Consider the following 17,499-nt stretch of genomic DNA (forward strand, 5'->3'; position numbering starts at 1 on the left):
GGGATTTCTTTTGGCTCTTTTATTCTTGTGACTATAGAGTGTAACTGCTCATCTAGCTCTATGAAGATTGCTTTGTGAGAGCATGTGTGTGTGTTTGCATTGTTACTCTGTTTATAATTATTTCAATGAAATTCTTGGTTTAGAATGAATAAATCTACCCATTAACAACAAGTTATCTGTATGTAGCAGTTCATAACATACGAGGCAATAGCCTCCATTTTGAAAGAAGTATGCCTAATAACATGTACTCTGCATTTTGTTCTAATCAAAAAGACCATAAAACTAACTTTGTGTGTGTGCTATAAGGACCTATGCAGATGAAACACAGTGCTTACTTTTGAGGTATTATGAAAAGATAAGTAAATAACGTTTTATTTTGCGTAATATAATGGCTGTTTACTTATGGTGGGTATTTTTTGTTGTTGTTGGCTTTTTTTTGTTTGTTTGCTTGTTTTGATAGAGACTCTTACCCTGTTGCCCTGGGTAGAGTGCTGCAGTGTCATAGCTCACGGCAACCTTAAACTCTCAGGCACAAGTGATTCTCTTGCCTCAGCCTCCCAATAAGCTGGGACTACAGGCATCTGCCACAACACCTGGCTACTTTTTTCTTTTTCTTTTTTTTTTTTTTTTCTGAGATAGAGTCTTACTATGTTGCCCTCGGTAGAGTGCCATGGCATCACAGCTCACAGCAACCTCAAACTCTTGGGTTTAAGCGATTCTCTTGCCTCAGCCTCCCAAGTAGCAGGGACTACAGGTGCCTGCCACAACACCCGGTTGTTTTTTTGGTTGCAGTTGTCATTGTTGCATTAGCAGGTCCGGGCTGGGCTTGAACCCTAGCCAGGCTCAAACCCGCCAGCCTCGGTATTTGTGGCTGGTGCCTTACTCACTGAGCTACTGGCGCCAAGCCATATTTTTCCTATTTTTAGGGGAGACAGGGTCTCACTCCTGCTCAGGGTAGTTTTGAACTCCTGAATTCAAGTAATTCACCTGCCTTAGCCTCCCTGAATGCTAGAATTACAGGCATGAGCCACCATTCCTGGCTCATTTACTTATTGTTAAATAAAATATTTCTCAAGGCCTATTTGAATAGCCCTGTGTGATTTATGTCAAATAATTCATTTTTATTTTTAAAAATTAATTCATTGTTCTACATCTACAAAATTTAAGAAGTAGGAAAAATAGGCTTTTCCATGTCATAAAGATCATATATATTGGAATGTAAAATAAATTTATTAGACCTAATAAACTGAAAATTTTTAAGAAAGATAAATTGTTAAACTATTTCCAGAACTAGTTCCAAAGCCTTGCCCAAGACTTTTAGTATTTCTTCACAATCTAATGATCTAATTCTCATGAAGTTACTATTTCAAATGGCCCTAAATATAAACTTATATAATAACCACATGTCTAACACACAAAACACCCAACATTAATTATGCTTGAATAAATAAAATTTCCCCATAAAATTGCATAAGACAAATTAAACAAAAATGAGCCAAACCTTATTCAATATTTCCAAACTCTTGAATGTTTTCCAAATTTTAGGATCCAATGAGCCAAACCTTATCCAAATATTTACGAACTCTTGAATGTTTTCCAAATTTTAGGATGAATAGTTTTACTACCTCCATTTCTGAACAATTTATTGTCACTCTAAAATAAATAAGCTGCTTTTAAAATATAGCTTTTATCAAGCAAATTTTTGTATGATTTTTATGACAACTGATGGCCATAACACTAAGGTCTATGCCAGTTTAACCACAAAGTCCCAAAGACACTTTATAAATTAGTCTTTGCTTTTGTTTCTTCAATTGTGAACTTGAATGAACTCAATAAGTCAATAGTATGGTGTGATTTTAGTTCATGACTATAGTCATGAAAAAGTAAGTCAATAGGACAGACTGGAACTACTTAAACACTTCTTCATAAACAAATTTAGTAAGTATTTACAATATTTGCATGGATCAAAATGATTTTTGATAGCATAGTAATGCTTACATAAATATTAAGTTTAAATGAGTCTTGCTCTACAGGAGATATTGAACAGTACCTTATACATGGAATAGAACAATCGATACCCACCAGTGTAAGCACACCAAAATTTAAAGCTTATAGACCTTATAAAACAATAGCATAAAAGGGAAAACTAAACAAATGTCACTTAACATGATGGACAGAACAATATCCTATATTATCATCACTAACACTGAACATGAACAGTCTTAAGGCTCCACTTAAAAGACATAGACTAAGGACTGGGTGTGGTGGCTCATGGCTGTAATCCCAGCACTCTAGGAGACCAAGGCCAGCAGATCGCCTGAGCTCATGAATTTGAGAACAGCCTGAGCTACAGCAAGACCCCACCTCTAAAAATAGCCGGACGTTGTGGCAGACACCTGTAATCCCAGCTACTCAGAAGGCTCAGAAGGCTGAAGCAAGAAAATTACTTGAGCCCGGGAGTCTGAGGTTGCTGTGAGCTATGATGCTACAGCACTCTACGGGGGTGGGGGGGGAGGTAGGGGGGAAGAGACAAATTGAGACTCTTTTTTTTTTTTTTATTAAATCATAGCTGTGTACATTGATATGATCATGGGGCATCATTCACTAGCTTTACAGACCGTTTACCAAGTTTCACATATACCCTTGCAAGATGCACCGCAGGTGTAATCCCACCAATCCCCTTCCCTCTGCCCACCTCTCCCCTCCCTCCCCTCCCTTTCCCCCTTCACCCTATTCTTAGGTTGTAACTGGTATAGTTTTCATGTGAAAACCCTAAATTAGTTTCATAGTAGGGCTGAGTACATTGGGTACTTTTTCTTCCATTCTTGAGATACTTTACTAAGAAGAATATGTTCCAGCTCCATCCATGTTTACAAGAGGAAAAGTCTTCAAGAGGTAAAGTCTCCATCTTTCTTCAAGGCTGCATAATATTCCATGGTGTACATGTACCACAATTTATTAATCCATTCGTGGATCGATGGGCACTTGGGCTTCTTCCATGACTTAGCAATTATGAATTGAGCTGCAATAAACATTCTGGTACAAATATCTTTGTTATGATGTGATTTTTGGTCTTCTGGGTATATGCCCAGTAGAGGGATTACAGGATTGAATGGCAGATCTATTTTTAGATCTCTAAGTGTTCTCCATATCTCTTTCCAAAAGGAATGTATTAATTTGCATTCCCACCAGCAGTGCAAAAGTGTTCCCTTTTCTCCACCTCCGCGCCAACATCTCTGGTCTTGGATTTTTTTCACTGGAGTTAGATGGTATCTCAAAGTAGTTTTGATTTGCATTTCTCTGATGATTAAAGATGATGAGCATTTTTTCATATGTCTGAAGGCCGCGCGCCTGTCTTCTTCAGAGAAGTTTCTCTTCAAATCCCTTGCCCAGCCTGCGATGGGATCCCTTGTTCTATTCTTGCTAATGCGTTTGAGTTCTCTGTGGATTCTGGTTATTAAACCTTTGTCAGAGACATAACCTGCAAATATCTTCTCCCATTCTGAGGGCTGTTTGCTTGCTTTACTTACTGTGTTCTTGGCTGTGCAGAAGCTTTTTAGTTTGATCAAGTCCCAGTAGTGTATTTTTGAAGCTGCTTCAATTGCCCAGGGGGTCCACCTCATAAAATACTCGCCCAGACCGATTTCTTCAAGGGTTTTCCCTGCACTCTCCTCTAGTATTTTTATAGTTTTATGTCTTAAGTTTAAATCTTTGATTCAGTGAGAGTCTATCTTAGTTAATGGTGAAAGGTGTGGGTCCACTTTCAGTCTTCTACAGGTTGCCAGCCAGTTCACCCAGCACCATTTGTTAAATAGGGAATCTTTTCCCCACTGAATGTTTTTAATTGGCTTGTCAAAGATTAAATAACGGTAAGTAGCTGGATTCATCTCTTGGTTCTCTATTCTGTTCCAGACATCTACTTCTCTGTTTTTGTGCCAATACCATGCTGTTTTGATCACTATTGATTTGTAGTATTGTCTGAGGTCTGGTAGCATAATTCCTCTTGCTTTGTTTTTATTTCTGAGTAATGTCTTGGCTATTCGAGGTTTTTTCTGATTCCATATAAAACGAAGTATTGTTTTTTCAAGATCTTTAAAGTATGACAGTGGAGCTTTAATAGGGATTGCATTGAAATTATATATTGCTTTGGGTAGTATAGACATTTTAACAATATTGATTCTTCCTAGCCATGAGCATGGTATGTTTTTCCATTTGTTAATATTTTCAGCTATTTCTTTTCTTAGAGTTTCATAGTTCTCTTTATAGAGATCTTTCACGTACCAGAAGTGTTCATTGTACTTATCCATCTGGTACAATGAATACTTCTGGTGACAGGTACACTAAAATCTCTGATTTTAGTACGGTACAATGTATATGGATAACAAACACAGGTATATTCCTTTAGAATGCATAAAAGCTAGGATGCATATATAAAAAACATATTCTTCAAGATAAAATTTGAGGCAAGACAATAATTTTGAGTACCCTTCTGAACTAATTACTAAATAATTGGACGTTTATATGAATTTCAAAATTATTTTTTAATTTTTTTAATTATTGTTAAATCATAGCTGTGTACATTAGTGCCATCAAGGGGTACAATGTGCTGGTTTCATATACAATCTGAAATATTCTTATCAAACCGTTCAACGTAGCCTTCATGGCATTTTCTTAGTTATTGTATGTAGACATTTGTATTCTGCATTTAGTAAGTTTGTTATTTGCTTTTTTAAATTTTCATTTTCTTATAATAAAATTGATTATGAGTTTTTTTTACACAGAATGCAGATAAGCAAAAATAGCTGTAATGCAACCTACTGGAAATAAGTCTTATTGTCACATTACTATTTTTCCTTGAATTTTTCAATGGCTGTTTATTTTTTTAATTTCCAGAAATAAAATCATATTATATAGATGTTTCATAACTTGCTTTTTTCCACATAATTCTATACTGTGGGTAACTTTTAATGTCTTTAAATGTGCATCTTCAATGTTATTTTTAATGGCTTCACAGTGTAGTGTTTCAATGTGTAGGTACACCTTAGTTTATGTAGCTGATCCCTGTGAGAGGGTAGAATTGTTCCCCCACTACTGTTTGTCACGTCTTTTAAACAACATCTTTGAAATAGAATCTCTTTGTTCTTTTTTAAAGGTCCTTTACAACTTCTTTAGAATACAAATAAGACTCAAAGTAATATTAGTGCATTAAAGGATATGATTATTTTCAGGATTTCTGATAAATGTTGCAGAATTGCCTTTCAGAAACATTTTATTAATAACTGCCTATATTTATAATCCTTTCCAATATTCAGTGTTGTTATTTTTCAATATCCTTGCTAATTGAATATATGAAAACTGATATCTGATTTTATTTTTAGTTATTTATTTTTTTAGAGAGGGAAGTCTCAGTCTGTTGCTCAGTCTGGACTGCAGTGGTGCAATCATAGCTCACTGTAGCCTCAAACTCCTGGGCTCAAAATATCCTACCAACACAGCAGCCAAGACGACACGGATGCACCACGGCACCTGGCTAATTTTTCTTAAAATTTTTTAGTAAAGATGGGATCTCTCCATGTTGCCCAGGCTAGTCCTGAACTGGCTTCAAATGATCCTCCCACTTCAGCCTCCCAGGTAGCTGGGCTTATGGTATGAGCCACTGTACCTGGCTTATTGTAAATTATAACACTTTAATCCTGTAAATATTGTGGAGCACCTACTGTGTGCTAGGCTTTAGGACTGGCGCTGGAGAGGCAATAGTAAAGAGAAATAGACCTGATTTGTTGCCCTCATGAAGCTCAGAGTCTGATGATAGAAACCAATATTGAATAAAGAATCACACAAATACATCTATAGTATATTAGACATAAATTATTTTTTTTTTTGACATTTTTCTTTTTTTTTTTTATTGTTGGGGATTCATTGAGGGTACAATAAGCCAGTTACACTGATTGCAATTGTTAGGTAAAGTCCCTCTTGCAATCATGTCTTGCCCCCATAAAATGTGACACACACTAAGGCCCCACCCTCCTCCCTCCATCCCTCTTTCTGCTTCCCCCCCCATAACCTTAATTGTCATTAATTGTCCTCATATCAAGATTGAGTACATAGGATTCATGCTTCTCCATTTTTGTGATGCTTTACTAAGAATAATGTCTTCCACTTCCATCCAGGTTAATACGAAGGATGCAAAGTCTCCATTTTTTTTAATGGCTGAATAGTATTCCATGGTATACATATACCACAGCTTGTTAATCCATTCCTGGGTTGGTGGGCATTTAGGCTGTTTACACATTTTGGCAATGGTAAATTGAGCTGCAATAAACAGTCTAGTACAAGTGTCCTTATGATAAAAGGATTTTTTTCCTTCTGGGTAGATGCCCAGTAATGGGATTGCAGGATCAAATGGGAGGTCTAGGTTGAGTGCTTTGAGGTTTCTCCATACTTCCTTCCAGAAAGGTTGTACTAGTTTGCAGTCCCACCAGCAGTGTAAAAGTGTTCCCTTCTCTCCACATCCACGCCAGCATCTGCAGTTTTGAGATTTTGTGATGTGGGCCATTCTCACTGGGGTTAGATGATATCTCAGGGTTGTTTTGATTTGCATTTCTCTAATATATAGAGATGATGAACATTTTTTCATGTGTTTGTTAGCCATTCGTCTGTCGTCTTTAGAGAAAGTTCTATTCATGTCTCTTGCCCATTGATATAAGGGATTGTTGGCTTTTTTCATGTGGATTAATTTGAGTTCTCTATAGATCCTGGTTATCAAGCTTTTGTCTGATTGAAAATATGCAAATATCCTTTCCCATTGTGTAGGTTGTCTCTTTGCTTTGGTTATTGTCTCCTTAGCTGTACAGAAACTTTTCAGTTTAATGAAGTCCCATTTGTTTATTTTTGTTGTTGTTGCCATTGTCATGGCAGTCTTCTTCATGAAGTCTTCCCCCAGGCCAATATCTTCCAGTGTTTTTCCTATGCTTTCTTTGAGGATTTTTATTGTTTCATGCCTTAAATTTAAGTCCTTTATCCATCTTGAATCAATTTTTGTGAGTGGGGAAAGGTGTGGGTCCAGTTTCAGTCTTTTACATGTAGACATCCAGTTCTCCCAACACCATTTATTGAATAGGGAGTCTTTCCCCCAAGGTAAGTTCTTGTTTGGTTTATCAAAGATTAGGTGGTTATAAGATGTTAGTTTCATTTCTTGGTGTTCAATTCGATTCCAAGTGTCTATGTCTCTGTTTTTGTGCCAGTACCATGCTGTCTTGAGCACTATGGCTTTGTAGTACAGACTAAAATCTGGTATGCTGATGCCCCCAGCTTTATTTTTGTTACTAAGAACTGCCTTAGCTATATGGGGTTTTTTCCGGTTCCATACAAAACGCAGAATCATTTTTTCCAAATCTTGAAAGTACGATGTAGGTACTTTGATAGGAATGGCATTGAATAGGTAGATTGCTTTGGGAAGTATAGACATTTTAACAATGTTGATTCTTCCCATCCATGAGCATGGTATGTTCTTCCATTTGTTAATATCCTCTGCTATTTCCTTTCTGAGGATTTCATAGTTTTCTTTATAGAGGTCCTTCACCTCCTTCGTTAGGTATATTCCTAGGTATTTCATTTTCTTTGAAACTATGGTGAAGGGAGTTGTGTCCTTAATTAGCTTCTCATCTTGACTCTTATTGGTGTATACAAAGGCTACTGACTTGTGGACATTGATTTTATATCCTGAAACATTACTGTATTTTTTGATGACTTCTAGGAGTCTTGTGGTTGACTCTTTGGGGTTCTCTAAGTATAAGATCATGTCGTCAGCAAAGAGGGAGAGTTTGACCTCTTCTGCTCCCATTTGGATTCCCTTTATTTCCTTGTCTTGCCTAATTGTATTGGCTAGAACTTCCAGCACTACGTTGAATAGTAAAGGTGACAGAGGACAACCTTGTCTGGTTCCAGTTCTAAGAGGAAAAGCTTTCAGTTTTACTCCATTCAGTAAAATATTGGCTGTGGGTTTGTCATAGATAGCTTCAATCAGTTTTAGAAATGTGCCACCTATGCCTATACTCTTCAGTGTTCTAATTAGAAAAGGATGCTGGATTTTATCAAATGCTTTTTCTGCATCTATTGAGAGGATCATGTGATCTTTATTTTTGCCTCTGTTAATATGGTGGATAACGTTTATGGACTTGCGTATGTTAAACCAGCCTTGCATCCCTGGGATGAAGCCTACTTGATCATGATGAATGACTTTTTTGATGATAAGCTGTAATCTATTGGCTAGGATTTTGTTGAGAATTTTTGCATCTATATTAATGAGTGAGATTGGTCTGAAATTCTCCTTTTTGCTTGGGTCTTTTCCTGGTTTTGGTATCAGGGTGATGTTTGCTTCATAGAATGTGTTGGGGAAGATTCCTTCTTCCTCAATTTTTTGGAATAATTTCTGCAGTACAGGAATAAGCTCTTCCTTGAAGGTTTGATAGAATTCTGGAGTGAAGCCATCTGGACCAGGGCATTTTTTGGTTGGAAGATTTTTTATTGTTTCTTTGATCTCAGTGCTTGAAATTGGTCTGTTCAGGAGGTCTATTTCTTCCTGGCTAAGTCTAGGGAGAGGGTGTGATTCCAAATATTGATCCATTTCCTTCACATTGTCAAATTTCTGGGCATAGAGTTTCTGGTAGTATTCAGAGATGATCTCTTGTATCTCTGTGGGATCAGTTGTTATTTCCCCTTTATCGTTTCTGATTGAGGTTACTAGAGATTTTACTTTTCTATTTCTAGTTAGTCTGGCCAATGGTTTATCTATTTTATTTATTTTTTCAAAAAACCAACTCCTTGTTTCATTAATTTTCTGAATGATTCTTTTGTTTTCAATTTCATTGATCTCTGATTTGATTTTGGATATTTCTTTTCTTCTACTGGGTTTAGGCTTAGATTGTTCTTCTTTTTCCAATTCCATAAGATCTCTTGTGAGATTGTTGATGTGCTCTCTTTCTGTTTTTCAAATGTAGGCATCTAAAGCGATGAATTTTCCTCTCAAAACTGCTTTTGCAGTATCCCACAGGTTTTGGTAGCTTGTGTCTTCATTGTTGTTATGCTCAAGGAAGTTAATGATTTCCTGTTTTATTTCTTCCTTCACCCATCTGTTATTCAACAGAAGATTGTTTAATTTCCATGCCTTTGGGTGGGGTTGAGCATTTTTGTTAGAGTTGAGTTCCATCTTTAGTGCCTTATGGTCTGAAAAGATACAAGGTAAAATTTCAATTCTTTTGATTCTGTTGATATTTGTTTTGTGTCCCAGGATATGATCAATTTTGGAGAATGTTCCATGGGGTGATGAGAAGAATGTATATTCTTTATCTTTGGGGTGGAGTGTTCTATATACGTCTATCAAGCATAGTTGGTCTAGGGTCTCATTTAAATCTCTTACATCTTTGTTTAATTTCTGTTTAGAGGATCTGTCCAGCTCTGTAAGAGGTGTGTTAAAGTCCCCTGTTATGATGGTATTATCAGATATCATATTGCTCAGACTGAGTAAGGTCTGCTTCAAGAATCTGGGAGCATTTAAATTGGGTGCATAAATATTTAGAATTGAAATGTCTTCTTGTTGTAGTTTTCCCTTGACCAATATAAAGTGACCATCTTTGTCTTTTTTGACTTTAGTTGCTTTAAATCCACATGTATCTGAAAATAAGATTGCAACTCCTCTTTTCTTCCGAATTCCATTTGCCTGAAAAATTGTCTTCCAACCCTTGACTCGGAGCTTTAATTTGTCTTTTGAAGCCAGGTGTGTTTCTTGCAGACAGCAAATGGATGGCTTGTGTTTTTTAATCCAGTCAGCCAGTCTATGTCTCTTCAGTGGGGAATTCAAGCCATTAACATTTATTGAGATAATGGATAAGTGTGGTAGTATTCTATTCGTCTTATTTGGTGAGAGTCCATTGCTTAGTTTTATCTTTTGCATCAGTGTGGAGGTTAGGTTCTGTCCTTTGATTTCTGAGTTCTTACTTTGCTGCTGATCCATTGTGGTGGTCAGTGTGCAGAACAGGTTGAAGTATTTCCTGTAGAGCTGGTCTTGTTGTGGCGAATTTCCTCAATGTTTGTATATCCGTAAATGATTTGATTTCTCCGTCAATTTTGAAGCTTAGCTTAGCAGGGTACAGAATTCTGGGCTGAAAATTGTTCTGTTTAAGTAGATTAAAGGTAGATGACCATTGTCTTCTTGCTTGGAAAGTTTCATTAGAGAAGTCTGTGGTCACTCTGATGGATTTGCCCCTGTAGGTCAACTGGCGCTTACTCCTGGCAGCTTGGAGAATCTTTTCTTTTATCTTGACTTTGGACAGGTTCATCACAATGTGTCTTGGAGAAGCTCGGTTAGAGTTGAGGCGACCTGGGGTCCGATATCCCTCTGAAAGCAGTGTGTCAGAATCTTTGGTGATGTTTGGGAAATTTTCTTTTATAATATTCTCTAGTATGGCTTCCATTCCTCTGGGGCATTCTTCTTCCCCTTCTGGAATTCCTATAACTCGTATGTTGGAACGCTTCATAAAGTCCCATAATTCTGACAGTGAACGTTCTGCTTTCTCTCTCTTCTTTTCTGCCTCTTTTACTGTCTGAGTTATCTCAAGAACTTTGTCTTCTACCTCTGAAATTCTTTCTTCTGCATGGTCTAACCTGTTGCTGATACTTTCCATTGCATCTTTAAGTTCCCTAATTGACTGTTTCAGTTCCTTCAGGTCTGCTATATCCTTTTTATATTCTTCATATCGTTCATCTCTTATTTGATTCTGTTTTTGGATTTCCTTTTGGTTATTTTCCACTTTATTAGCAATTTCCTTCATTGTTTCCATCATTTCTTTCATTGTTTTCAACATGTGTATTCTAAATTCCCTTTCTGTCATTCCTAACATTTCTATACTGGTGGAATCATCTGCGCAGTAGCTACCTCATGGTCCCTTGGTGGGGTTGTTCTAGACTGGTTCTTCATGTTGCCTGGAGTTTTCTGCTGATTCTTCCTCATGAGTGATTTCTTTTATCTGTTTGCTTGCCCTAATTTTCCTTTCACTTCCTCTTGCTCTTTAAGTTCTTGTGCCTGTGGACTAAAGGTTACAGGACCAGAAGGGTGAGAAGGTTGAAGAGCAAAAAAAAAGGGGATGAAAGAAAGGAGGACCGAGTGATAAGAAAAAAAGAAAGATAGAGAAAGGAGAGGGGGTGGGTATAAGGAATATTGACAAAAAGAAGAGAGGCACAGAAAGAGGGAGACAGGGCAATATAGGTGTACAGTAGGGTACTTTGACACAACCTTAAAAAACCCCACCTTCTGGGGGTGCCCAGTTGCGTGGTTCCCTTGAGGTCAGCAGCTCTTTGCTAACTTGATCAGACACAGTACCCCACCTCCACCAAGTAGAGAGGAAAGACAAAAATGCTATAAATCAAACCAAAAGAAGCAAACAGAAAACTTTACAGGGATAAAATTGGGTGAAAAACCAAATTATATCGGTAGAAACACTAGCAAAAATGAAGTTGAAGTTATTAAAAAAGGCAGCAATGGGAAATTATAATTAAACTAGGAAAATTGAGAAAGAAAAAGGGATCTGTGTGGAAAAGATTGAAATTAAAAAAACAAAAGAATATCAGCAACGTCAAAATAAACAAACAAAAAAAACAACCAAGCAAAAAAAGAAAGAAAAAAAAATAAAAAAAAATAAAAAATACACAACCAAAAACAAAGCAGTTTGTATATGTTATTGAATATTGTCTGGGCAACACGTGGTCTTCTGGGGTATGAGATGTTAGTCACAGTTCAGATACGACTGGAGGCTGCTGATTACTCAAACCCCAGCAGGTAGACACCCTGAATCTCTCTTCAGCCTACTTAAAAGGCACTTCGAACTTGTAAACTTGTTGAGCAGAAGCTTTCCCAGCTTTCTTGCTGGAATCGCTGCTGAAGTGGCTATCCACTTACTCAGTGTGCCAAAACCGGTCTCACTCTGCCCCTGAGGGTTAGGGCTGCAAGGCGGCTCGGACCCCACCCTTAGGCTACTTGGTTGCTGGGTTACCAGCTCCCACCCGTTTCTAGCTCTGCGACCCTGAGGGCGGAGCTTGCCGGGGCAGATCGCTGACAATGGATCCGTGTGACCCACCGCCAAACACTATTAGCTCCGTCTGGCTCAGCGGCTCAGACTGGGGCCCTAGACAACGGCCCAAGTTCTCTCACTCCCGCTCAGGCCTTCCCCAAGGCAGTTCAACTCAGTGCCAAGTCCAAGGACATCAAAACAGTTCACAGGTAAGGCCTTTCTGGTTTGCAGTCTCGCTGCTACTGAACTTACAGTTGTGGGCAGGTTTAGACGGATTGAACACACGTGACCACTTGCCGGTTTTCCACGGATTTAGTCCTCCTCTTGGGGTCCAGAAGTCTCTCGCTGACTCCCTGTATCCTCATAGGAGTGATGATAGGCAGTTCCCACCAGCCAGAGACGCCTGGATTCCTATCTCCCCAGACTCACGGTGCCCAGATGCAAGGAAGCTGTTACTCGGCTGCCATCTTGCTCCGCCTCTCCTCGACATAAATTATTAAAATACACAAAAGTTTAAGCTTAGGCAAAAATGCTACTTAAAATGGCAGGCCAAGAATCTAAACTAGATTCTACCAATCTAGCTGGTGGTCTAGGAGATAGTAAGGTTAGGGACACTGAATTGGATGGAAACTAGGTAGAGTCAATGTATGGTCATAGTGGGAACTGAAGGAAAGGTATATTATGTCATAGAGCATTTATAAATTCATAATTTTAGAGGCCTATTACTTATGGGTAATTTCAAGGTATCACAAGCATGCCATCACAGGCATGGCTGAGGTCAAGTGAAAAGAATATCATTGGGAATAAAGTCAAGCAACTAAGCAGCTAAGATGCTATATTGATCATCTGTGTGGACTTTGAGCTCTTCCAAGATGATGGCATGGCTTGGAGTGGAAAGAAAGACCAGGAGTCAGGTGCCAAAGTGTATCATAAATGAGAGCGAATAACCTGACGAAGCAGAGGGTTGTTTTTTTTTGAGACAGAATCTCAAGCTGTCGCCCTGGGTAGAGTGCTGTGACATCACAGCTCACAGCAACCTCAAACTCTTGGGCTTAAGTGATTCTCTTGCCTCAGCCTTCTGAGTAGCTGAGACTACAGGCATCTGCCACAACGCCTGGCTAGTTTTTTGTTGTACTTGTCATTGTTGTTTGGCAGGCCCAGGCTAGATTCGAACCTGCCTGCCTGTGTATGTGGCTGGCACCTCAGCCGCTGAGCTACAGGCGCTGAGCCTGAAGCAGAGGGTTTTAAAGAGAGCGAAGGAATAATGTTGTGGAAGCAGCAATGGGGAGCATGAACATACCAAGCCCATTTCATGCCCTGATGTTACAGAGGACGTGGGATAGTAAACATGCTGTAAGTGAGAAGTATTGTTCCCGTGAAGTGACAGTTCTGGGGGCCAGGTGGAAGGATTTGAAAGATTGGGAAGATACAGGAAGTAGGTCAGAGAAAAGGAAGTGTACACATTTACGGACAGGGTTTACCTGGTGCCTCAGAGTCACATTTCACATAATGACCAATGACATTAGGGATGAAAAATATGGTGAATTTAAATTTAGTGGTGTCTGTGATAAAAGTGGGCATTGGACCCAGTACTGAAGACTGATGTTGATTGCTGGAACATTTCATCTTTTTCCCGTTGGTACATTCTCATTCCTTTGCTAAATTCATCGTGGCATTTTCTCCTCTTACTGTTTTGTGAGAGTTCTTTGTACAGTAAAAATATTTGCTCTTTATCATGCACGTTAGTTTGACTTTTTTCCAGTTAGTTTGACTTTGGTTTATGATAGGTTGTTTTTAGTATAAAATTCTAAATTTGTATAAAACGAATTATACTAGTTTTTATTGTAATGGTTTCTGTTTTTGCTATGAGATAATTTTTAAATGTACAATTTTTACTTCTTTGTACAGAGATATATTTTCTGTGTCCTTCCCCAACATTCCAGTGGTCTAAAATTTATATATAACTTTGTGGTTGTTTTTCTTGCACTGTGATTCGTTATGATGAGATTTTTACCCCTATCACAACCATTTGTATTATGATCTATAAGAAACTTCTGATTCTTGCTCTTGAAGAGAAAAAATACAAAAAGAATAAAATCGAAATTCTGAAATTCTGTCTTGGTGCTTAGTTATAGTTGTCTTTCTTAGCCTGATATAGATCATAATCTCCAAAATGTAAGAAAGCTTTTGGAAAGCATAATAAATAGCCTATGCCTTCAAATTTCTGTACCAGCAGGAAGATTTATAGAGTTTTAATTAGGATAATGGTACTAGAACTGTTTCTTCAGTCCTGGGTCCAATGCCCACTTTTATCACAGACACCACTGTCCTCTTTCTGTTATATTGTAACAGAAACTCAGGATATTCCTATGTTTCTGTTACAGCATAACAGAAGTATGTGTGGCTAATTATTTTTCACCCAGGTTAGACTCTTGAAGTGAGCAGTCCAAGTTGATAGGTTGGTTCTGCTTTATGAGGCTAGACCATGATCCTATCTGTGTGGTTGAAGCTAAATCACTGGTATGTACATGTTTCGGCTTGGGAGAACAACACAAACAAAAAACTCAAAGGCAAGCAATTTCTCTTTATTTAATCAAGGAAACCAATGTGGAATTTATTGTGCTCATAGTCTGTTAACGAGAATTAGGTCACATCTCTACACCCAGCTATAAAAAAGACTGATTTGTGCTCAGAGTCTATTGATGAGAATTAGGCCGTATCTCTACACCCAGCTATAAGAAAGGCTAAGAGACAATGGTTGCTAGCTGTATGCTCATGTGTGCAGGAAAAAAGAACAAACTGGGAATAAGCAGTCTACCATATTTGAGAAAGTGTTGTGAATGTAAACTTGTCTATAAAAAGAAGTAGAGAATTTACTGAGAATTTCTCCATAATGGAATTATTTTAAGTTAACTGAGTTTCTTATTGTTTTGCTTACTTTGAAAATTACTTTTTAAAAAATCCACAAAATGAAAAGGAAATTTCTCCATTTAGAGAAAAGATTTAAAGTTCTGCCACTTTTACTTCCCTTTTCTCTTCTAAATTTCTCTTCAGATACACAATCAATGACAGAAACCTAGGCCGAATTGTCACAATAGCGGAGCCGTTCAACACTGAACTTCAACTTTGGCAGGTATAAAGATAAATTTCTCTACATTTGTCTAAAAAGGAACAGAATTCAACTTCGTTTTCCAAATAGATATATTACCTCCATTCAAATCACAAAGACAATGAGAATGAAATAATCCTTTTTCTTTTGTCTGTTTTTCAATTGTATATATCTAAGGCGTAAAACGTGATGTTTTGATATATTTATCTTGATAAATATATATAGTAAAGTAAGAAATATTTTTTGTGTCTATAAAATGTACACCTATTTCTTTTTTTTCTAAACTGAAAAAATTTTCAAATGACCAAGAAACAAAGTTTAAAAGCTGATTAAGGTGAGGCCTTGGGAGGCTGAGGTGGCCATGAGACTGTTTAGTTTACCAAGACGTGGGCAGAATGTCCCTCCTTTCCTGATAACTGTAACTCTGGAATAAGTTTGTCAAAATTTGATTCCACTAACAGTCATAATTTGGGAATTTTGAAATTAATCACATATCTTTCAGATTTGGACTATTTCAATTCTTGGAAGGTAGGGGGACATGTCTATTACTTTTGAACAAATAGGGATCGTATGAAGTTTTACTACCTGTGTGTTAAATATTGAAATGCTGAAAGTCTTCCATATGTTAAAAAAACAAATTAATTTTTATTTTTGCATAGCAAATAATGGTATGATTGAGTTTGGAGGAGGCTTTTGAATGTCAGAGGGAGGGATGGAACCAAGTTTAGTAGAGTTTTTTTTTTTTTATGAGCCCTTAGTAAGCAAACTGAAAGTGTGTTAAAATACTCTGGACTCCTGGAGTGCATTCGTTAAGCAAAACCTTGCTTCCATAGGCCAGATTTTCTGGGGAATACTTTGGGGAATTCACAGAAACTAAAATGGGCATGCCAGCCACTGACAGGCTGCCCTCCTTCCCCACCGTATTTTGGCTTGACCTATTGCGGGGGGTCTGAAAGGGGGAATGATTTCTTCTAAGAGATGAGCTCAGTCTGAACGCGGCACCAAGAGGTGTAACTCCGGGTTGGGCAGTGATACTGAATTTCCAGGTAAGAAGGAAACAAATTCAGTTTGTCAATGAAATTCCTGAAGAACAGTTTGGCTTAAAATGACTTTCCTAATTATTTCTCTCTCTTTTGTAGATGGAGAGCTTTTTCGCAAAATATCCAGAAGCTGGAGCAGGAGAAACACCTAGGGCACAAGTGCTGGAAACAGTGACAAACAACATTGAGTGGCTAAAACAAAACAGGGACACCATAAGAGAATGGTTTTTTGATTTATCTAAGAATGGCTAAAGTGTTCAGATGTCATAGTTTAAATCTGTCAATCTGTTGTTTCTCCTATTAAGCATCTGGTGACCTAATCTGCAAGCGCTATGGAGGGAGCCTTATAAACAGCCCTTCTATTGAGTACTGTGTTTCTGAGCCTGGCAAAGCTTTCCGGTTGTTCCTCTTTGTTTATGAAGGAACATACAAGAGCGTTTAATATACTCAGGGATTTCTTCTAAGTGTGCTTCATAGGAGATTCTTTACAAGCTGAAGAGAATTTAATAGTTATTTTAATGTCTTTAAATATCATTCTTTGTATCTTAAATCTGTGAAAATAGAACAATTTGGTCTTAGCTTTACATTTTTAGTACCAAAGAAACACCACTTAATCTTCTGACTTGATTGATTTTTAAACTTTAAATACCAGTACTTGTGGGACCAATATTACCATTTTAATCTTTATTTTATTATCGAGAATTACGTAGACCTAATATCATTTTATTCACATATGTCTTACCACTTCAAATCCTACCAAAGTAACCTAGGCTTACATTTTACTTGAGGATTGCATGAATTAGCCAAAGAAATGGCTGACTATCGCCTTTGCTTTTATAAAATCAACAAGAGAACTCTCCTTTTAAGAATAAATCTAAATGATTACCTTGAAAAAATACTGTTTTCCAGTGTCATTTTTACTTTAAAATAAAAATGACCGCAGCATTCCCCAAATAATTCAGCACATCACAAATATGATTTCAGAACTTGGCCTTTTTCATGCTTGGTACACTCTCATTTCACTCCATTCCTCACAAAGATCCTTCAAATATGCTTTGAAATTACAGGGAACAGAGTGCTTAACTCTCCTCCATGGATTTCAGAAGAAGAAAGCTAAATAATTGGAAACAGTTCAGGAAAGAAAGAAGGCAGATCATTCCATAAAACTAAATGGAATTAGAATTTAGCTTTGACTTCACCTAGCAATCTAAGTGTGAAAATGGGGATACCCATGGACATCCCCAGCATGATTCTGCATATCTAAGGATATATCTTCTTATACATA

The 17,499-nt window shown here is 37.6% G+C and overlaps 1 protein-coding gene across 2 annotated transcripts in view; it reads left to right on the plus strand.

The window, feature by feature from the left end:
* The window catches only part of ENPEP (glutamyl aminopeptidase), an 89,465-nt gene extending 72,355 nt beyond the window's left edge, over window positions 1-17,110 (plus strand). For both annotated transcript variants that reach the window (XM_053566197.1, XM_053566228.1), the window contains exons 19-20: window positions 15,120-15,198; window positions 16,314-17,110. In XM_053566197.1, the coding sequence (XP_053422172.1) occupies window positions 15,120-15,198; window positions 16,314-16,466 (232 nt within the window). In that variant the 3' untranslated portion in view covers window positions 16,467-17,110. The remainder of the gene's footprint in view (window positions 1-15,119; window positions 15,199-16,313) is intronic.
* The last annotated feature ends 389 nt before the right edge of the window (window positions 17,111-17,499 follow it).

The sequence above is a fragment of the Nycticebus coucang genome, chromosome 1 (assembly GCF_027406575.1).
Source record: "Nycticebus coucang isolate mNycCou1 chromosome 1, mNycCou1.pri, whole genome shotgun sequence".
In the NCBI taxonomy this organism is placed as follows: domain Eukaryota; kingdom Metazoa; phylum Chordata; class Mammalia; order Primates; family Lorisidae; genus Nycticebus; species Nycticebus coucang.